Here is a 23273-nt window from a genome sequence, read left to right as displayed (position 1 = left end):
CTCGAGTACGATTCGGGCCCAATGCACATCTCCAGTGAGAAATAACCACTGTGACTAACCACGGTGTTAAGGAGTCTTCTCATAAACAACCAATACGGGCCTCCGTCCATGTTTGACGTGTGTGTGTGTGTGAGTTCGGGCTAAGTTTCGCGGGCGATCCATTGTCTCTGGGCCTGGCTCCTGTGCTGCTCGCTCTGAGCCTGGTCTCTGTCCGCCGGCCTGTGTTGACAGGCGGAAACCGACGCGGGGCGTCTGGCGGCGAGGACCGCGCCCGCCACGCCACAGACTCATTAGTGTGTGTTTCTCCCCCTTTCCACGTCTTTTTTTTGTTGTTCTCTCTCTCCGAGCTCTTCTTCTCTTCCTTTAACGCCGTTTCTGCTTCTCCTTTCTCTCTCTTCCTGTGCTCTTTGCCCTCTTCTTCCTCGCTCTCCTCTCTTGCTCTCTCTCTCTCTCTCTCTCTCGCTCTCTGCTCTCCTCTCGCTCTCTCTCTCTCGCTGCTCTCTCGCCTCTCGCTCTCTCTCTCCTCTCTCTCTCTCTCTCTCTCTCTCTCTCTCCTCCTCTCTCTCTTCTCTCTCTCTCTCTCTCTCTCTCTCTCTCTCTCTCTCTCTCTCTCTCTCTCTCTCTCTCTCTCTCTCCTCTCTCTCTCTCTCCTCTCTCTCTCTCTCTCTCTCTCTCTCTCTCTCTCTCTCTCTCTCTCTCTCTCTCTCTCTCTCTCTCTCTCTCTCTCTCTCTCTCTCTCTCTCTCTCTCTCTCTCTCTCTCTCTCTCTCTCTCTCTCTCTCTCTCTCTCTCTCTCTCTCTCTCTTCCCCCCCCCCCCCCCCGTCTGTGCAGCTGTTGTCATTAAAGGAGAGGCTCGAGCAGGAAACAAAGTAATTATTGGAGTTTGCAGGCCTCCGTGTGCGTTTTTAATGGACAAGCTCATTAGCGAGGGTCTCTAGAACCCCATGCTGGAGGGGAGAACACACTCCGCGACTGCGACACGCGTACGATCTCACACGCGATGTAAGGCGCGCACGCACACACACGCTCACACCGGGGACAAGAATCTGCGTTCTCACGCGCAGGTGTGCTCACACACCTAACGAGAGTTCACACATCAGCGAGACGGTAGCCTGCCAACGCACTGCGACGCTCTCTCTCACTCTCTCTCTCTCTTCGTCCTCCAGCAATTATATCTCCTCAGAAAAGTGGGAAGCGGCGTCGAACGCGCCTCAGGTCAAAGTTCTCTGGAAACTAGTCGTTCTCAGGTGTGACAGGCAATTGGAACGTGCCGTTGCCATCCGCTTTGTCGCTGGGGGAACGAACGCTGTTGTGACATCAAAACCGTAGAACACGAGTTTCGAACACGAAGTGCTCATCCGCCGCAGGGACATTTAGGCGTCGGCGAAACGCTGTGAGCGTGTGCAGGCTGTGTCAGCGGTGTGCAGTTTAAGGCAGACACGATGCGACTGCGTTCTCGTCGGGCGCGGCTGAGCTTGGCGGCGTTAGCGGTATGGAAATGGTCGTGTTTCCCCCCCCCCCCCCCCCCCCCCCCCCCCCGCGCCTGTCATACCTAAAAAGCCCATTTCAGTTCACACACCCGCAAAATCCCGTCCTTTTGTTCAATGAACCTGTCCACCTTTTGAGGCGACGTCGCTAAGTACCAGGTGAAATTGTTTTCTTCGAGGGACAATTCCAGCCTGTATTACAAATTCTTCTTTACTTCTAACTTGTTTATCCACCTAGATTGTTCTGCCGTGAGGGGGAGAGTTTTGGAGATATCGACCTTGGAGAGATCAGTCTTCTCTCTAATATACTGGAGCTCGATGGCACAGGCTTATGGTGCTCAAAACGACCCTGAAAATACATTTTGGGAAAAGCTCAACACCAATGTCTCCTAGCAGAAAATCAGGACCTGGTTTACTCAAGACAATCCACAGACGTCGTCGTGAGCAGGTTTACGGAGGAACCATTTCCTTTTTCGACTCTACTTTCCCACACGAACGGCTCCCACACAGGTTTTCATGTCTTTGCGCGATTGCAATTTCGCAGGAGATTATCTTATCAAAGTTGCAGCACTAAAAGACACCAAGAGGGTGTTATTTATCAGAGTTAAAAGGGGCGAGTCTCCTCCCCCCCCCCCTCCCCCAAGCCTGTTATCTGGATCTGTTTAGACAGCTACGCCCCGTGATCTTCATTAGGACAGGAAGCTGGCTTTCAAGCCTCATTGGCTGCAAAGCTTTGTACAGAGTTGTTTCAGGAGAGGTTTGGTGTGCGACTCCCGATGCATCCTCATCTGAATAAAGTCGTGTCCCCCCCCCCCCGTGTCCCCTTGTATATTTATGAATAGATCTGCCCTGTGCCCCCCCCCCTGCCCCCCCCCCCAACAGTACAGCAGGGTTGATTTCAAAGAGCCTCATTCATCTGGGATTCATTAGCATCTGTGGCGTTCGCACACCTACGGTATATATCATATATCTCCTGTACCGGCCGAAGTTTTTATGAAAGCTCCAATCAGCCTGGCAGCCCTGCGCCACCGCACACACACACACACACACACACACCCCGGGTTCTTGTTTTCGTCCCTCAAGTGCACCACGGATGAGATGTAGTGTGGATATTGTTTTTGCGGGGGCTGCAGCCTTGTTGTCCTGGTTATTATTCCCATACCCACTCCTCTCCACCTCCCCTTCTCTCTCTCTCTCTGTCTCCCCCCCCCCCCCTCCTCCTCTCTGTCTCAGCCAGTGTGTTGAAGAATGTTCCCGGTAATTGAACATAAGGCTCTCAGTGCAAGTCAGGAAATAAAGCTAAAATGTAATACACCAGCCGGGGCACAGAAGAAAATTAGTTTTTATTTTCATCTCTCACCTCCCCCCCCCCCCCTCTCTCCGCCCTCCCTCGTTTCTCTCTCTGTCTTTATTTCTCACACGCACCTATCTGGGCTGTCTTCATATCATCTCAACGCTCTTCTCTCCCCCACTTGCCTCCCAGCTTCTCTTCTTTCTTTTTTTACGCCTTTTCTTTCCCTCTCTCTCTCTCTCTCTCTCTCTCTCTCTCTCTCTCTCTCTCTCTCACTCACTCACTCACTCACTCACTCACTCACTCACGCTGGGTGGTTTTTGGGCAGGATTGTCTTTCTGTGAACAGACCACCCATCCCATCCCTGCAGTCTCTTTTTTACTTTTCCACAATCATCATCATCATCAAATCACTTTTATATGTATAGCCCTTTTTTTTACGAGCAATCATCACATGTCATCTTCCTCTCTCCTGTTCTCAAACGAGAAGCGATTTTAATTGGGCAAGAGCTCTCCTGCTGGAACAAAACAATACCCCCCCCCCCTCCCCCCCGCCTATTGTAACTTCTTCTACCGAACAGAGAAGAGAGTGGTGCTGGACGGATGTTTCCAGCGTTCTGTGTCTGGTCAGTAGGCCTACGTGGTCTTGGACTGCCAGATAGCGTAGCACCCCCACCCTCCACCTGCTGGCTGGAGCTCTACTGTCTCCTGCACCTCAAACTGGCCCGCAAGGCCCCGACTGAGCCGAGCTAAATGCAAAATGGGTCTCTCGCTCTCCTCTACCCCCTCCCCCCGCCACGTGTACAAAATGGGTCTCGCTCTCTCCTTCACCCCCTCTCTCTCTCTTTACACCCCCCCCCCCCAGTGTACGTGTCGTAAGGACATGGTGAAGATCTCCATGGACGTGTTTGTGCGGAGCCTGCAGCCGGAGCGCTACGAGCTGTGGAAGAGCGGCAAGGATGGCACCCAGCTGGACCACCAGAGGCCCACCACCCTGGACAGCCCCCAGCTGCAGCTCTGGAGGGAGAACCGGGTCACCCGCAAGGAGATGCTCCTGCGCAGGTGTGTTTGTCTGCGTGTATGTTTGCATGGGGTGTGTTTTGCGTTTGATTTGTGCGTTTGGGAATTAGACGTGTGTGTGTGTGTGTGTGTGTGTACGTGCGTATTTCTGTCGTTTGCCTGGGGTGTGTGTTTTATTTGTCTGGAGTGTGGGGCTGAAACGATTAGTCGACATTATCGACAACGTTGACTATAAAAAATTGTCGACACATTTTGTTGTTGTCGACAAGTCGTTTGATCTCATAGAACCTATTTTAAGTCCCTGCAATAACGTGATTTGACCAGTGCGGCGCTGTAGCGCTAGACTGTAATGCAGCCCTCCCGTATGCAATCCAATAGAGGAAAACGGCGCTAAAATATCAGCGTGCAAATGGAGCAGAACAAGTCTCGTGTAGGAAAGTTTCACTAAAGTGCAAACTAAAAATACTTTCACCTGTAATGCGTGCACGGCGGCACTTGCTCTCCATGGGAGCACGACGTGCGTGCTGGAACATTTAAAAAGGAAACATCCCTGCGCGAGAGGACATGGAAACGGTGAGAAGTGAGTGTGCTCCAGCTGGAACTGAGCAAGATGGCCAGTTAGCGACAGCAGTTGATAAAAACGCATTACGCAGTATTTCACGTATACCAAACACCGTAGAACCCTGTTGTCTTACAAATGAAGCTCTTAACCCTGTGAGCGCCCTTGTTGTAATATTACAACGTCACCTTTAGCTCTCCAAAAAAACACATTTGCCCCCAATTCTTTTTTTTGAAAGACCACATTTTCACAGCCATTGGGTCTTATTGTATTGCCTTGCAATGCCATTGGACACCAAATGTGTATATAGATCTGGCTATCTGGGGGGGGGGGCGTGACTTCAACAGAGTACCCGCCTACAAGGAAGTCAACGCTTGTCAATGGAGCAAAGCCAGACTCTCTGTACAAATGAAATGTACGAGAGTCTGGATAGGACCAGCCAACTTTCCTGGAAGCGAATCTCCTTGTTTCATTGGACTGGATATATCAACATTAACCCTGTAAGACCCCTTGTAATATTACAACGTCACCTTTAGCTCTCCAAAAAACACATTTTCTCCCATTTGAAAATGTTCTCCCGTTGTTGAAAGACCACATTTTCATAGCCATTGGGTCTTATTGTATTGCCTTGCAATGCCATTGGATACTAAATGTGTATATAGATCTCGCTTTAAGGCCATGAACTCATTCCACCAGCCAACTTTCCTGGAAGCGAAAATCTTTGTTTCATTTGACTGGATATATCATCATTGAAGTAAGTAAATTCCATGAAAAAATTGTTTAGGTAATTGTTCGAATATGTAGTTCATGTAAATACTAAGTTATTGTGAAATTCATGCATCACATTTGATTTTCAGCTTGTTTTGTCTTTCTTAAAAAAAAGCTAAAATAGCAATTGCACCTTGCACTCTACAAGGAGACATTACACTTCTTGAATGTTCAGATACAGGATAAATACTTACAAAATATAATGTATTTGATGATTCACACTACAAATGGGTTATTTGTTATAATTTTCAGTTCAGACCAGATTTTAAGATTTCTAAATCAATCTTATTTCTATGTTAGCAGTGAAATATAGTCAACTGTTTTTTTTAAATCTGGACTTTGCTTGTTTGCCCAAAGATCTGCTTGTTGCACAAGGCAGATACTGTTTGTGGAATGCTTTGGAGGATGGTTGTTCAGGGACAAGTGTGAATGTTTTGGAATGTGGGGGTTGCATGTATGGTGCATTGTTCAGGGACAGGTGTGAATGTTCTGCAATATGGGGATGTAAGAGGTCTGGGGGGTTGTATCTTCCTTTTAGAATGTTAAGTTGAGAGCACATTAGGCTAGCCAGACAGTATTGTGTGCCTTCAGTGGAATGTATTGCATGAATACGATACATTTGCATTGGAATTAGGTATACTTGAACATAGTCTATTATGTCCATGTCAGAATGACACCAGCAAGGAGAGTTTACTTCAGTGTGCATGATGTCATTGATGCTATTGTTGTGGGAAATTGATTATGGGACAGCAGGGCAAACCAGGGAAGGTTACCCCAGGTCAGGTTCTGGGGCCTAAAATGGCTGACTTTTATCTGCGTAGTTAAGAAACCCTGCGCAGTCAATAAACTCCACTCTAAACTGGATTTAACCAGAAACAAAGGATAATATGATGGGAGAAGAGGCAAACTAAGTATGAGAAAGGAAATTGTATCCTGAGAAAAATAGGCTGTTGTTGCTCAACAGTGTATGGTAGACTCATTCAACTGAAGAGGCCCTGTCAGAAAGGAAGGGGGGAGTGAGACAGGTTGCAGCGAGTGGGAGCAAATCATCTATGAACTTAGTCTTAAGGGACTACAGTCATGCATCGGAAGTGGTAAGTTCGGCCAGAACCGAGAGAGATGGAGGATGTAGGAACGGGTTAAGCATGTTGGGGTGAACTGGGGTTGAGATGAAGCGAGGACATGGGTAGTGAAGTAGAGGGGGCTTTTCCAGTAAGAGAGAAGTTGATCCACATTTTAGGAGCCAGAGAATGCGCACGCAGTTGTGGGGTGGTTAGGAACTGGTTAAAGAACCTTCTAGAATGTTCTAGAAGGTTATGTCATTATATCAGGCAGGGAGGGGGATTGTGCCTCATATCTGTCTATATAATGAGATGTCCAAGGAAATGTGGTTGTCTTTCCCTGTATGTGTTTGTGAATGCACATCTGCCATGCCGAAATAAACCATCGAGCTGCCTTGAGCTGTTGAAAGATATTTTGCCTTCGACTACTTTTTTCTACTACCTTCTATGGATGTCTGTTTCCTACAACACTATCCAAAATGGAGAAAGTGATGTTGACATGGAATCAGACACCAGTGATTCGAGTGATGAGGTGGTTGAAAATGTTGAGGAAGTGAAAAAAGAGAATCAGAGACCCACTGATTGTCCAACTAATGATGATGATGGTAAGGACATCGAGCAAACCAACACAGGCCAACCAAACCACAACATATCCGCTGTCAAGTGGTATGACAACAGGGCAGTCACACTTGTGTCATCCTTTGCTGGCATTGATCCTGTGCAAAAGATTCAACGCTCGGAACAGAAAAAATCCTACATTGAAGTTGAGAGACCTCATATTGTGGGTGCATACAACAAATACATGGGCGGTGTGGATTTGCTGGACTCGTTTGGAGCCAAACACAAGTTCCTCATGAAATTGCACCGCTGATACAGTTACATCTTCTGGCACACTATTTTCATTGCTGTGATCAACGCCTGGCTTCTCTACAAACGGGACTGCAAGGCTCTCAATATTCCCAAGAAAAAGATGTTGAACAAGAGACTGTTTCAGGCGCAACTAGCTTCCTCTCATCCTGACAAGAACAGCTGTCAACACACCAAGGAGAGGGCGGCCATCTTCAGCCAGTGGGAGCCCTTTGACGTCGATAACTGTGACACTTCAAAGACCTTTGACTGCTCAGAAGAGACCATCCTAAGGTAATGGGGGTCCACCAAATGGGGTCCCAGCCAAGAGGGAATGTGAACCACCAACGGATGTGCGCAGGGACGTGGTCGTACATTTCCGGTGAAGACGAGAGGACACTGCAGACACTGCATAAAAGGATATTCTAATACGCTCTTCAGAAAGTTCAATCTCCGTGTCTGCTTTTCAGAGGAAAGGAACTGCTTTTGGGACTACCATTGCACGTGAACAATGGACCCTGGGGTCTTTGAAGTTTTCATTCTGTTTTTCTAATATTTATCCAGTAAAAACAAAAAAACTTACAAAAACATATTTTTTTAATTAATCCTTCATTATCTTCATCAGAAGACTCTTGCAACATCATCTGACTTTTTTTTTTTACATTTGCTGCCTAATTTAAGAGATTTGTTTAGATTCCAACATTTTTTTTGTCTAGTGCAACTGACTTATTTGTTGTTTTTTATTTAGATTTAAAGCAAAAAAATGATTGAAACAATGCTTTAAAGGTCACTTGACATGAACATTTCACTTTAGGATGTTATTTAACATTAATATGAGTCAAGCCCTGGGTATTCTTCTCCACCTTTGAGAAAATGAAATCTCTAACGCTCCGATTTGACAATGTTCCTCTTATGTCATCATAAGAGGAAAGGTTACCTCCCCCTTTCTCTGCTTTGCCCGCTCAGAGAATTTGCCCCACCAATGAGAAAATGAGCTACGACCGTGCTAGCGTGATATAGTTTTTTCCTCGAGATACATCATGGCTTGCAAACGACCGAAGCATGGCAGTTATCCCCGCCTCTCTCCTCCTCATAGCATTTAAAGCTATAAACACAGAAATGGCACGTCCTGAGGAAAGCTCATTCTTGGACTGCTCGTAGTGGCTGTAATTCTGCACAAAGGCTGAATTTCGGGAAAGAGACTAAAGATACAGTATCGGTCTAATAATCGTTGGATTAGTCGAATATCGAAATAATAGTTTGTTGCAGCCCTACTGGAGTGTGTGTGTGTGTGTGACCCCTCGCACTTTGCTGGGCGCTTCCAAAATCAAGGCCGCCTGACCCGTAACCTTGGGTTACATCCATGCCAATCATCTGCCTGGCTCCAAGTCGCCTAGGCGACAAGGCGTTTCCTGTTCTAACAACTTACACTTTGAGGTCATGCACCTGTCTGCCTTGACCCCGAACAGCGCCCGGAGAGTTCTGGCTCTCCCAGAAACATCATCTCATGCACCGCGGTTGACGTTGTCAGGATGACATCGGATTTCATTTTATATGATTACGGTCTCACTTTCCACTATTGCTATTCTGTTTCTGTCTCACATTGGGGTTTTGGCATGATTTTGACGTGGAGGCGTGGTGAAGGGGGTGATTTCTATTGGTCACCGGACAAATGCCGTTGAGAAATAATACCAATGCTTTGTGTATCCCCCCCCCCCCCCCCCCCAGGGCCCAGCAGAGGAGGAAGCAGCTGCGGCGCCTGCGCCCGGAGGAGGTGAAGGCCCTGGAGGAGGCGGGCGTGGAGCTGGACCTGGCCGACTACCAGCGGCAGGTGGAGGAGAGGGAGGAGCAGCGGCGGCAGCAGCGGCAGGAGCGGCTGGACCGCGAGGCCCTGCTCACCCTGGAGGCCATGGAGAGGGAGGAGCAGGAGGCCGCCGCCGCCGCGCTGGCCGAGCAGGGTGAGGAGAATAGATCCCTGGAGGGAGGGAGGGGATGAGCAGTGCAGAGAGCATCATGGAGGAGGAGGAGTGGTGGGCATAGTAAAGGTGGAGGGCAGGCGATGAGGAGGTGCTAGTACAGTATGTGGCACGATGGGTTTAACTAGTCAGTTGTGGGAAAAGAACAGCCCGAAAATCGGAGGGGGAAATCTTGAGCCAGGTTATCCAAGGACGTAACATTACTCCCAGGTAACCAATCTTTCCCTGTCAAACGATCCCTTCTGGAACATTCTTCCTCTCGTCCTTTCGTTAGCGAAGTGGCGTGTTTCCCCCTGCCTGGAGGGGCCCAGTCACCTGTTCTCCCTGGTGAGAACCAGACGCGAATGGAAAAAGTACAGGATATGTTTGACACCTCCTCTCACGGGCCTCCCACGCGCTTTCCCTAGCGAGGAAATATTCTGTCACATAAAAATCCTGCTTCCGAGGGAGAGCAAAGAAATAATCGTCTGAGCACGTCCCTGGCAAACTTGCACATTTACAAGAATCGAGTTTACGGGTGCTCGGACGTCGGGGGTAGCAATAGCATAATCGATAACAACATGTGACGCGGCTTTTTGGGGTTTCTCATCCGTAACAAAAAGAGATTAAACGTCTTCCGTCCCCCCTGCCGACCGTAGAGCGCACGCCGTCGACTGACCCCGAGAGCTGGACGGAGAACGGCAAGAAGAAGAAAAAGAAGAAGGCGGCGGCTATGAACGACCCCGTGGCGAACTTCCAGGCCGCCTTTGAGCAGTTTTCCGCCAGCTCGGGTCCGGACGTCCACGGCGCCACAGAGAACAAGCCGGAAGGAAAGAGTCAGGTAGGCTGGGGTGGATGTTGGACTCACGGTGCTCCGTCAGTATGTTGATCAAGATTTTTAAGAGATTTAGAGAGATTTAAACGAGCCCTGTCAGGCTGTACAGTTCAGAGGCGCACAGTATCTCGAATCCCCCGGTGCCTCTCTCCCGAGTGTCTGGTCGCGCTCACCGAGGTCCCCCTCACTGTCCTCCTCAGTCGTACTCCAAGATGAAGACCACGGTGGAGGTGAAGAAGAGCAGGAGGCACCCCCTGATGAAGCCGCCCCTGCGCTCGCCCCCCTCCATCGTCAAGCAGGACCCCTCCAGCAGCGAAGGTAGGCGGGAGGGAGAGGGAGGGTCAGTCGTCTCTGCCGCTGCCCTTTGTCCACGTCCAACTTTTAACATTCCTCCCCCGGTAGCTTTAGTCCAGAGACGATGAACTGACGACGTTAGCGAGCGCTAATGGATTAGCGTAGCTTTTAGCGCGCGTGGTACCGTAGAAATTGTTCCCAGCGCCATTAAAGAAAGGTGCAAAAAGCAGTTTTCCTGTGTGTGTGTGTATATATAGAGACTTTAACTTCTGGTTCGAACTGGGGTCTTCGCAGCAGACAGAGCGACGCGTCTCCTTGACAGAAAGCTGCCCCCCAGGGGGAATTATGTATTCTTGACTTTAAGATCCCCACCTCTTGTCCCTCCCCACCCACCCGGCCGTGCTCCCTCTCTCCTTTATTTCCTGACTGACACGTATCGATCCAGGGATCACGACTCCCAATTACCTGTTCTCAAAGTCACTTTGAGAAGGCACCCTGGGAACACAGCCAGCGTTTGTCCTTCAGGTTGAGGGAGGGGCGGGGAGGGGAGGGAGTAGTGGGGGAGGGGGGAGGGGGTGTCGACGCTCGCCGTGATACAGAAGCTGATACCGTACCCTTGTGTGTCTCTCCCCCCCCCCCCCCCCCCCCAGAGGTGTTCTCCCCCTGGCCACTGGATGGCGACGTGAAGAAGGCCGGACACCTGTGGCAGAACCGGCAGCCCAACTTCCAGGCGGAGAAGGCCTTCAACGGTGCCGTGGCGACCCTGGAACCCCACTGTGCCATCTGCACCCTGTTCTGCCCCTACACGCAGGTCAGGGCCGGCCGAGGCCACACTGCAGTCAGCCTCCAGCGTATTTACTCAGGGAAACGACTTGTGGTGATTAGCGATGATTAGTTTGACGTTAGCGAACAAATACCTTCCACCCAATAAAAATCTATAAATGTACTGATAAAAGTTAGACAGTAGAACCAGACGGCACACATTGCCGTCAGTCACTTTTAATCCAAAATTGCCACCATTGACACCATTGCCTTGCTCCCCTCAGTTCCAGAAGGAGCCCCCCCAGGGGAGCGAGCCCCCCTACCAGACACTCCGCGGCAGCCGCACGCGCCCCCTGGTCCCCGAGATGTGCTTCAGCGCCGGGCCCGACAACACGGAGCCCCTGCCCTCCCCCTCCCTGGTCGGGGAGGACGGAACCAGCCCCCTCCTGACCTGCTGCTGCTGCGACCTGCAGGTCCATGCCAGTGAGTACCCGCAGAGCCAGGGAACCTGCCGGAAACGGTCAGAGAGCAAGATGGGAAAATGGATAGGAGAGGGAGACGGACATATTCACACGCCATGCCAGACAGGACTATCAGCAGGTCCTGTATCCACCAGCCACAAATGTCCACGTTTGTCCGTTTTACTAGCAAGCTGACTTACTGACTGACTCCCTCCTTGTTTACCAAAAATCCCCCCCCCCCCACTCCCCCGTAGTAATTCACCAAGGTAACGACCTGTGGATTCCCACTGTTGCGGATCCTCGCTCCACATTCATCGCATTTCCCACGACACCTACCCCCCCCCCCCCCCCCGCCCCTCCCGATCCCCCCCATTCTCCCACAAGGAACCGTATTCCAATCAAATCGTTCTAGCTAATTTGCTGCTGCTCAACCCGAACTCCCTTGGAGGAGGATTGCGATCCCCCCCCCCCCCTCCAGTACCGAGAGGGGGGGGGGGGGGGGTCACGTGGTCTCTTCAGACACGCCTAAGGCTAAGCCGCGTAGCCAATTAGCTGTTAGCTTTCGCACCTAGGGGTCCGGTCTCTAATCGAAGGAGGGTTGCAACGTACCCACCTCCACGCTCGCTCCAGCACCCGGGGTGTGTGTGTGTGTGTGTGTGTGTGTGTTCAGGTGAACTCGACACACTAGACGAGGCAAATGGAATATTCATGGGGACTGTGGCAACAATCGTTTGGAAGGAAGACAAGGAAATTTTGAATACTTATCAGTAGCTGTCTGTTATTGTGCTGGGCCGGTTTAAAGGAATTCATATTTTCAGTCATCTACTGGTGTCAAATAGATTTTTTATCTTCATATTTTCTTTCATATGAAAATGAAATTTATTCAGTAGCCTCCCCTCCAATTCCCAAGACCATATTAGATCAGTTCAAGAAGTCATTATCTTGTAAGGCCTTGTAATTGCATGCGTGCACACTGAAACAGAATACATACCTCCCACCACCCCCTTTCTCACACACACACACACACACACAACCGAACAAGGTCATATAAGGACATGTACCACACACACACACACACGGCTTGGATCTTCCCCTAAGGACTACTGAGTAGATAGACAGGAGGCTCCACCAACCTGCGGAATGTTCCGGACCGTGTTCAGGCCCCCGGGAGCCCTCCTGCTGCTGGGTTCAGTCAAGGCCTGGGCCTACTGCACAGACAACCAGGCTCTCTGATGGCAGCAGCCTAGAAACTTTCCTCCTACTTACCCACTTGTTATTTTTTCCTGGGGAGATGGTTGGTGTTGTATAGTTATATTTTTGTGTAAAAAAAAAAAAAAAAATATTTTTTAGAAGGGACCAGGGAGTCTGTCAGCAGGGTCGCTTGCAAAGAGAAACAGCTTGTTAACAGTGTGTGGGTGAGGGTGTGTGTGTGTGCGTGTGTCTGTCTGAGGATGTGTGCGAGTGTGTATCCTTGTTTGTTTTATTCCTCTCCCCCCCCCACCCCACCCGTTCTCAAGCTGTGTCGGATGACGTCCAAACCTCTATTTTGAGCAGCAGTAACTACAGTTTGGTGGTTTGAGATCACAATGCGAACATTGTTAGTGGCGCGCTCATGCTAATGAACAAGTTCAAGTGAAAAGCCCGAGACAGCTCTGGGCTCCGCTCGGAGCTCGGAAGAAAACCACAGTGTCAACGAGGAGGTAGAGAAGACGTGCACGTGTGTGTGTGCGTGCGTGTGTGCTCGTACACAACGATCGGAAGATGCCTGGGAGCAGTCCAGGCATGGGGGTTGACGTACAGTTAGGTCCATAAATATTTGGACATTGACACCATTTTCATCATTTGGGCTCTGTATACCACCACAATGGATTTGAAATTAAACAATCAAGACGTGCTTTAAGTGCAGACTTTCAGCTTTAATTTCAGGGTATTTACATCCAAATCAGGTGAACGGTGTAGGAATTACAACACATTTTATATGTGGCCCCCCCCCTTTTTAAGGGACCAAAGGTAACTGGACAATTGGCTGCTCAGCTGTTCCATGGCCAGGTGTATGTTATTCCCTCATGGGAGTTGGTTATTTCATTGACAAGGAGCAGATAAAAGGTCTAGAGTTCATTTCAAGTAGGGTATTTGTGTTTGGAATCTGGACCTAACTGTATATACAGACGCGCACACAAACACACACACACACACACACATACACACACACGGGAGGCACACTCACAAACACACTCATGCTTGTGAGACTCACACACACTTACACACACACACACACTACAGCCTCTTGGGTTCTTATTAGCACTAAAGCCAAGTGTGGGAACCCAGGACGGCCGGTTCATTATCCTTCCAGGATAGCGTTGGTCAGACTGGAAGAGGGAGCGAAGGGTGTTGTTAAGAGCACACGAAGCAGAAAGTAATCCTGTCAAAAGAGAAGTGTTCCAAGCGCCCGTGTACACCATGTCAAGCTTTTATTTGGCCCAATACAAAGGCTACAAATACTCTTAGCGTGGCAAACTTCTTTTCCTATAAAATTAGTGTCAGGATTAAAGTAGTCTTATCGGAATGTTTTTGAAGTGTTTTAATCCATATTCTACAATACTGGTGTAATGGACCCAACTGTGCAAGAAGCTTGGAAGTCGGATTGTTAAATCATTTCAAAATATTTGGACAACAACTAGGCCCCTCTTTCTCTGCCTCTCTCTTTCGCGTTCTCCCTCTCGTCCACTTTTTAACCACCCTCTCTCTCTCATTTGCTCGCTCGCTCACCCTCCCTCCCTCTCCTCACTCTCTCCCTCTCTCCCTCGCCAGGCTGTTATGGTGTTAAGTCCGAGTCGGTAGACCAGAGCTGGAAGTGCTCCAGGTGCTTAGCAGGCGCTCGGACCGCGGTGAGTACTTGACCCCGCACCGACACGCTCAACTCCCTCAAACTCGACTTCAAGAAGGGGGGGGGGGTTAACCAAAACCTCAAGGTAGGACCCTAACCCGTGTGTGTTTATCATAGGAATGCTGTCTTTGCAGTCTAAGGGGAGGAGCTCTGAAGATGACGACAGACAGCAGGTCAGTGTCCGAAAACACGATTGCTTTCCTCCGAGCAACGTTTTGAATATCTTTCCCTGGTTCCTCAAAGGCTGAATTCTCCAACACTGCCTCCTCCCCTCTTTGTGTCCCTTTAAATCCGTCGTTTTCGTAGAATAAGACGAGGCCGCCCACTGTGATTGAAAACATGGCCGTCTAAGTTTTTCGCCACAGGGAGAACCAGCTAGCCGTCGCTAACTCGTTAAACAGTTCTGTTTCCGTTCAAAATGCACACCCGCTCCCCCATAGCTCTATCCGTCACACGGTTCCAGGGCCATAGCTCTATCCGTCGCACGGTTCCAGGGCCATAGCTCTATCCGTCGCACGGTTCCAGGGCCATAGCTCTATCCGTCGCACGGTTCCAGGGCCATAGCTCTATCCGTCGCACGGTTCCAGGGCCATAGCTCTATCCGTCGCACGGTTCCAGGGCCATAGCTCTATCCGTCGCACGGTTCCAGGGCCATAGCTCTATCCGTCGCACGGTTCCAGGGCCATAGCTCTATCCGTCGCACGGTTCCAGGGCCATAGCTCTATCCGTCGCACGGTTCCAGGGCCATAGCTCTATCCGTCGCACGGTTCCAGGGCCATAGCTCTATCCGTCGCACGGTTGCAGGGCCATAGCTCTATCCGTCGCACGGTTCCAGGGCCATAGCTCTATCCGTCGCACGGTTCCAGGGCCATAGCTCTATCCGTCGCACGGTTCCAGGGCCATAGCTCTATCCGTCGCACGGTTCCAGGGCCATAGCTCTATCCGTCGCACGGTTCCAGGGCCATAGCTCTATCCGTCGCACGGTTGCAGGGCCATAGCTCTATCCGTCGCACGGTTCCAGGGCCATAGCTCTATCCGTCGCACGGTTCCAGGGCCATAGCTCTGTGGTGCGTGTCAGTCCTCAGGCGACAGTGTCCGTATGAGCAGGCGTGCTGTTACAGGGGTCTCCCGTCGCGTCCACAGGTGGGTGCACGTGATCTGTGCCATCGCCGTGGCCGAGGCCCGCTTCCTGGACCCCATCGCCAAGGAGCCGGTGGACGTCAGTTCCATCCCAGACACCAGGAAGAGCCTGGTGAGTCCCTCCCTCCCTCCTGTCTGTCTCTCCGTCTGTCTGTACCTCCTTCTCTCTCTTACCCTCTACCTGTCTCTCCCTGTGTTGTTCTCCCTCTCTCTCTCTCTTTCCCTCCATCTGTCTCTCCCTCTCTGGCTCTCTCTTTACCTCCGTCTCTCTCTCTCCCCCCCCCCCTCTTTCACAGTCTTTCACCCCCCCGTCTCTCTTGCTCTCTCTCTCCGTCTCCGTCTGTCTCCTCTCTCGCCCGTCTCACTCTTTCACCTCCTCCCCTCCTTTCTCTCGTTCGTACTGTACATGTCGTATAAACCCACCCCCTTCTCTCCATCTCTCATTCTTTCTGTCACTCTCCCTCCCTCCCTCCACTCCCCTCTGGATGGATGGATGGTGTATTTGCGCCGTGAGGAGGGAGAGGGGGTAGTAATGGATGGTCCGAACGGAACGGCAGAATAATCAGGTGTCATTTCTCGCCGCGCTAAATGAACCCCATTGATCCTTCAGGGCAGGGAGGCACCCCCCCATTCCTCCTTGCCCCCCCTCATCCCTCCCAGGGATGAGGGGGGGCAGATCCGAGGCCTGCCTCCAGTCAGCCCGGCCAGCTTATTGTCACAGATCTACAAATACCTTTTACCTCTCTGACTACTATGTCATTTGTTGCCGCTAGCCGTCAAAGCTGGTTTCCCTCTGTCACTCTCTCTCACTCTCTCTCTCTCTGCCTCGGTCTCTCTCGGTCTGTCGCTCTTTCTGCCTCTCTCTCACTCTGCCTCTCTCTCTGTCTCTCTCGCTCTGCCTCTGTAGCCCGCTCCGATAAGGAGGAGCAGGCAAAACAGCTCGCTAACGATCTGGCTGATCAAACGTTTGGCAAACGGGTGTCGGCAGAAGTAGACACTGACGACTGACGCTGGCGCTCTGTCTCTTTTTGTCTCAGAAAGCCTGAACTCCTGTAGATAGACAGGAGTTCAGGCGAATTGCCACCACTGCCAAGCTGAAATGGTACTTTCCCATTTTCATAGTTTTATCCGTCACGTCAGGTTACATCCGACGTTCGCTAGTGCATCGACACAAACTAGACCTGCAAGGATAGACTACATTTACATTTAGTCATTTAGCAGACGCTCTTATCCAGAGCGACTTACAGTGAATACAGGGACATTCCCCCGAGGCAAGCAGGGTGAAGTGCCGGGAATCGAACTGGCAACCTTCGGATTACTAGCCCGATTCCCTCACCGCTCAGCCACCTGACTCCTAGACTAGCAAGGAGTCGGTCGTTCGCCTTACTGCTCATTGGTCAGATTTGACCCCGCCGCCGCCATCGTAAACCTCCAAACCCCCTCACCCCCCATTTCCCGATGACCAATCGGAGAAAGAAGGGCCGGCCTATATGACCAAACAAACCAAGGAACAGGATATTGCCAATGTCCATAAATCGCCGCCCTCCTCTCCGCCACTGTGTCCGGTGGACCCCCACAAGGGGGGGCGGGGGGGGGGGGGGCGGGGGGGGGGGGGGCGGGGGGGGGGGGGGGGGAAGGAGGGGGGGGCGGGGGGGGGGGAAGGAGGGGCGGGGGAATGAGGGGGAGGAAGGCGGGGGGGGAGGGGGTAAGCTCCGCCCGGAGGAGCGGTCAATCAGAGCGCAGACAGGCGGGAGAAATATCTCCCCGCCAACGGCCCTATTGAGAGCTGTTGTACATTTTCGCCGCTCGGCCCAACTAGAGAGCCAAAATGAAGTATTGACATTTTAATAAAGAATTTTTTGCCATCGATCTCCACTGGGCCGTGACGGAAGCGCAGAGCGAGATCTGTTGAGGGTGGGGGGAGAGAGAGAGAGAGAGAGAAAGAGAAGAGGAGGTGTGTGTGGAGGGGGAAGAATGGGATGGGTGGAAGTGTGCGGGGGGGGTTCGACACAATGGACAGTGTTTGGGTTGGAGAAGAGGCTTGAAACGAGTGAGCGAGGAAAGCGGACTCAGAGAGAGAAAGAGAGAGAGAGAGAGCGAGCAGTGCAGACAGCACGAGAACAAAAAAGATGAGGAGAAAGGGATGTTCAGGGGCGGGGGAGAGAAATTGTGTTCTTTTGAAAAACCGAATGAACCATAGAGCAGCTTGTTTAAAAGAAAAATAAATAGTTTCTTAAAAAATATATTTTTAAGAAACTGGATAGAATTACAGCTTTTGGAACACCCATCGCAACACTTGTCCGTGTGCCCCCCCCCCCCCCCCCCCCACACACACACACACAATAACATTAATCATTAAAGTGGCCAAAGTTGAACGCAAATCTGTTCTTCAAACCTCTTCTGCTTCCTCCTTAAACCTTTCTCTGAACTTCTCTGGAATGTTCTCGCTGGCTTCTAATAACTACAAGACATCCTCACCTGAAGAACAAAGAATTCAACTAAAAGATGGCCCCTTTTCTAACAAGTTATTTTGAAGCAAAGAAAAAAATGAAACTTTGAATGTCCTCAGAAACTCCTCCTGAGAAAATGCATGAAGTGGCGCACTCGTTTCGGCTGTAGTGGCCGCACGCAGGGCCAGTTTGGACTCACCCCCATCTCCCGTCCTTCTCCAGAGATGCGTGTACTGCCACAAGTTCAGCAAGCAGCAGCCACGCGGCGCCTGCATCCAGTGCTCCTACGAGAACTGCTCCACCTCCTTCCACGTCACCTGCGCCCACATCGCCGGCGTGCTCATGAGGCCGGCCGATTGGCCCTACGTGGTGTCCGTCACCTGCCACAAGCACAGGATGACCTATCCGAGGGTAAGGCTTCACAGAAACGCGCTGGGTGGGGGGGGAGGGGCCACAGCACAAAACTGCCTCGACACATTTGCAGCTACGTTCAGGAACATGCACTGTACCAAGTCATCCTAGAGTGTATTCTGTGTGTGGTCCGTGCAGTGGACCTTAAGCCATCCGTGGTCAGATCTAACAATCTGACACTGTTAGACATTTTGAGACGTCTGCACAGGGCTCAGAGTAGTGGTCTATGTTGGGCTTTTTCTTACACCTGTGTATATATTTGTCCCATATGTAATTGTGTGTGTGTGTGTATATATGTGTGTATGATATATATGGCATCATTTATATCCATCATTTATATCACATATTCAAGATGCGGCAGAAGGAACTGGGGATCGGTGACAAAGTGGTAGGTCGCTACAAGGACCGCTGCTACTACCCCTGCACCATCATCGGCACGGCAACGACCACCTGCTACGAGATCAACTTCGACGATGGCTCGTACTGCGACAACTTCTTCCCCGAGAACGTAGTGGTCAGTCCTCTCTCCTGTCCACCCCCGCCGGCCAGACGCTCGATTGGCCGGCGTCGTTTAACTCGTCCGGTGTTCAGTGACTGCTTGTTCCCGCTCAGATCTCTTTATTATATCGCAGTGGAGATGCTCCGGCTAAATGACCCTCTTGTTGTTGTCCCTCCTCCCTTTTGCCTCTTCTTCTTCCTCCCCTACCCATCTCTCCCCTGCTTCCCTGTGCCCCCCTCCCCTACCCATCTCTCCCCTGCTTCTCTGTGCCCCCCTCCCCTACCCATCTCTCCCCTGCTTCTCTGTGCCCCCCTCCCCTACCCATCTCTCCCCTGCTTCTCTGTGCCCCCCTCCCCTACCCGTCTCTCCCCTGCTTCTCTGTGCCCCCCTCCCCTACCCATCTCTCCTCTGCTTCCCTGTGCCCCCCTCCCCTACCCATCGCTTCTCTGTGCCCCCCTCCCCTACCCGTCTCTCCCCTGCTTCTCTGTGCCCCCCTCCCCTACCCATCTCTCCTCTGCTTCCCTGTGCCCCCCTCCCCTACCCATCGCTTCTCTGTGCCCCCCTCCCGGCCCCCAGAGTCACGACTGTCTCCAGAACGGTCCCCCAGAGGAGGGGGAGGTCACCGTGGTCCACACCGCCGACGGCCAGGTGCTCAACGCCTCCTTCGTCAGGGAGCACGTCCACAAACACTACCAGGTAAGGGGAGAGCGGGCACACAGACGTGTTCAACTCACCTTCCCTTACACACGCAACCAAACTCACTCCATTCTCCAACTGAATTTGATTTTTTTATCGTCTTCATCACGACAACGACCCGTGTGCGGAATTTTCGACAAAAAGGACAAATTCAGGAGTTTAAAATATTCAGATGTTCGATGTCGTTTCACAATGACATCAGTATGTCCATACAGCCCACAGAGGTCGGAACACACACGCACTAACGACGTTCCAGTGCCGTAGCCCAACTTCAAACTCCCAGCGAGATAGTTAGCCACACGCAGAAACGACGGGGCAACCTCGTCGATGTCGGCACGGCGACGAAAAAGTTTGGAGAGGATAGAGGGTTAGCCCCCTGGAACCACCCATCTCTATGGTGGTGGGATTTCTGCTCCGTCGGGGGCAGAGTGCTTATGAAGTGTGAAGCGCTGAGGCAGGCTGGGTATTCCTCAGAACTGGCCCACTATTCCCATACAGAGACCAGGCGTTTTGTGTTATCTCTCTCTCCGTCTCTCTGTGTCTCTGTCTCTCTTTCTAACGCACACGCACACAGCTTGTAAATCTCAAAACGCATCAGCAGTCATCTCACGCTCAGCCAGTACAAACACACACACACACACTTTCTTCACACAACAGATCGTTCAAAACAGTTCCCGTTTGGCTGTTGGTGTTTATTAAGTCGCTGTGCGCTTTGGTGATTGTTTGCGTTGAATGGTTTGTGTCTGCGTTGAATGGTTTGTGTCTGTGTGCATTCTTCTGGTATACACCCATTTCGTCCCCCCCCTATTGTGCTTCGCTCTTTCCAGACACCCATTTTCGAATATAATAGCAACACTTGAATGGAAAAAAACAACAACCAAAAAAAACAACAACTTTATATTTCGAAAGTGTTAACATTTTTACCCACCACCCCACTCTCCCCCTCGTCCCTCCCTCCTTCAACCTCCCCTGTCTTATCGTCTGGGAGCTGTCGGTTTGTGCCGGCGCTGAGCCATTAGCGTTGCGGAACTGGGCTTTCGTAAAAGCAAAACAAGCCTCCAGCTGCTCTCTTGTGTCAGGGGTCACAAGCTTGACCTTGTCTCTGTATTTCTGTACATTTTGTGAACACTTTTTTTTATTTTATTTTTTGCTTTTACCATCACCCACCACCGCAATATTTATTTCCCCCCCTATGCTAATGAGGCTAGTGTCCTATTATCTCACTGCCACTGTGCTGCACCCACTTAATCACTGATGTAGATTGGTTTGCATACTGGAATACAAACATACTCGACCTTAATTTTCCCTGAATTTATTTTCCATTTTTATCGCTGTCCACTTTTTTTCCTGGTTTTCACCACTTTTTCACAAGATCTCATCCCCTGCTTCCAGGTCGAGTTCCAGGACCACACCCAGATGTTAATGAAGCACAGCGAGATTCACTCTCTGGACCAGGAACTGCCCAAGAGGGTCCGGGCGCGTCTGGTAGGACACCCCCAGCACCACACACCCAGGGAGGGAGGGAGGGAGGGAGGGAGAGAGGGAGGGAGGGAGAGATGGGGAAGGTTGGAGACATGGTGGCAAAGGGAACAAGTGAAGAGAAGACATTTTCGGAAAGTTTCACAAAGGGTATGGGTGTAGATTTACACCAGAGCACTGGACCCTCCCCCGAACGTCAGAAATGGGTCATGTAGGCAAGTAAAGTGGAAGAGGAACCTGGGCTTGTGTCTGAGGGATGAGAGGGGATTACGACGGGTCTTCACCCCCTGTTTTTCTTTCCTTTGCTCCAGGCCATGCCAGTCAACGAATCCGAAGATGAAGCACAAGCTGCCAAGAAGCTTTGCCTGCCCTCTGAACCCCCCTCAGCACCCCCTCAGACCCCAATGGACACAACGGAGCACCTTCCCTGCCCCCCAGCCGCAGGCCTCCCATTGGCCCAGCCAGTACTAGTACACCACAGTATTAACTCCCCCGTCCCAGTCTCTCAGCTGACTACCTGTCTTACCCCCCGGGGCGACTCCTCCACCGTACCCGAGTCCGCCCGTGCGCCCAGCTATGACCCCTCTCTCCTTGACGCCACCTTGACCCAGGACCCCGTCCTGGTGGCCTTCTCCCAGACCCTGCCGCTAACCAGCGGCTACACGCCAAGCAGCGGCTACGTGTCGTACATGGAGACGCTGCTCAACTCCCACTTCCCCTCTCAGGATCCACCTTTAGCCCGTCCGGACGAGGGCCAAGGGCCAGTGTATTAAAAGAGACCAGATGTTGAGCATGGGCTATGCCAACATTGGCCATGGCATCCGAGGCTACGCTCATGGAGGCCAAGCTAACAGCGGATATGCTAACGGCTGCCGTGCTAACGAACACAGCGCCAGTTGATACAGTGCGTCCGTTACACAGTCTGGTGCTTAGTGCTTCGAGGAATTAAAAGGAAGGTTAGTGGAGGGGGGGGGAAAAACACACTTTTATTGCTGTTGCATGTCCTCTTTTCTTGTTCTTTTTCCCGTCCTTGTCGCTTAGCCTGCTCTGAAACAGCAGCAGCAGCACCTAGTGAGAAGAGAAGACTGTTCCCCACTCCTGTGTGGCTCCTCCATTGTGCCAGACTGTGTAAACTTTAGAGACTTGAACAACCACCAACACCATACCTCTCTGCATCATTAATAATGAAACACTTTGCATAGGTTTTATAGGAAGTAGTCTAATTCTAACCCCATGGCCACGGTGGCATGTGAAGTCCTAGTTCCGAAGCCTGTTCAGTTGTTCAATAACTTTACCAGCAACAAATCTATTTTTGAAGCAAGGCAAACATGGGTCGCAAACTGATGGAATACGAAAATGTAGTTGTTGGCATATATTTGTGTCCAGTTTCAGTGTGTGGTATTTCATTTGGGAGGAGATGAGAACCGATAATGGTGTATGGGTATTTAAATGTCTAATGTCACATATTGATATAATATTTGTACAAAGGAAAAGCATATGTTGAATGCCTGTTAATCTTGTCTGCAGAAACATTGGATTTTGTGAAGATGTCTTGCAGTAGTTCTGGAATGTGACCTTGTATCAATGACGTACACCAAACTGGTCATTTTCAGCTCTTGTTTTCCAAAACCAGACTTTTCTGGGTTATTTTGTAGCATTCTTCCTAAAAAAAAAAAAATACATTTTGATGTTATATACTATTCAATTTGCTGTTTTTATCACTGCATTCTTTCTAAACTTATTTTGTTAATATATGAAACGACTTCACTGAGTAAGAAATACGTTTCATTATAAAATTGACAATTATTTTTGCAAGTTTTAGAGATTGAATTTCTACTCTGGTAAGCATACAAATCAACTTAAAATGTTTTCAAAATGGTGTGTCGCGATCTTACAAAGTGCTACAGGGATTTAGGACTACTGAGAAAGTGTAGAACTCATTGTGCTGCATTGTACATAATTACATTTCATCTGTATGCAAATCAAATGTCTGTCATACTAGCCATGTCAATTTTTTTTGTCATCGCGACAGTACGTCGACAAGTCCACGTTCCAATGTTCAAATCCACCACGAAAGGGTCTATTTCATAGAAATAAATACTGGGTTGCAAGTGGTGGCCGGCTTCCAGGATTTCCTGCCATATTTTCTGTCTCCCTTCCTTCCGTCATCGCTCCGTCATCGCCCAGCCTGCCTTGCTCTCCCCACCAGCCTGCCAGGACGTGACTTTGCTCCAATGGAGCGATTGCGCTCAGCGGAGGTATAACTACCACTATTACCACTCCCCCTTGTCGTGCCGCGTCGATGGGACGCCCGCCACGACACCCAGACAGGAGCCTTTGTCCGTGTAGCCGGAGAGAAGAGGTGCCGAGCGG

At 50.7% G+C, this 23273-nt stretch overlaps 1 protein-coding gene across 1 annotated transcript in view; it reads left to right on the top strand.

Annotated features, from left to right (window-relative positions):
* The window catches only part of kdm4b (lysine (K)-specific demethylase 4B), a gene marked incomplete in the record, with an annotated part of 41375 nt that extends 18363 nt beyond the window's left edge, over positions 1-23012 (top strand). Inside the window, 14 exon segments of the mRNA XM_067229696.1 lie at positions 3643-3839; positions 8760-8989; positions 9646-9827; positions 10022-10139; positions 10766-10926; positions 11162-11360; positions 14150-14226; positions 14343-14398; positions 15369-15477; positions 18038-18226; positions 18579-18740; positions 19302-19421; positions 20814-20906; positions 21212-23012. Coding sequence (XP_067085797.1) covers positions 3643-3839; positions 8760-8989; positions 9646-9827; positions 10022-10139; positions 10766-10926; positions 11162-11360; positions 14150-14226; positions 14343-14398; positions 15369-15477; positions 18038-18226; positions 18579-18740; positions 19302-19421; positions 20814-20906; positions 21212-21673 — 2355 coding nt within the window.
* Between the last annotated feature and the right edge of the window lie 261 nt (positions 23013-23273).

This window comes from Osmerus mordax, chromosome 26 (assembly GCF_038355195.1).
Source record: "Osmerus mordax isolate fOsmMor3 chromosome 26, fOsmMor3.pri, whole genome shotgun sequence".
Classification (NCBI taxonomy): domain Eukaryota; kingdom Metazoa; phylum Chordata; class Actinopteri; order Osmeriformes; family Osmeridae; genus Osmerus; species Osmerus mordax.
The sequence above is the reverse complement of the archived record's forward strand: the minus strand, read 5'-3'. Positions and strand labels throughout refer to the sequence as shown.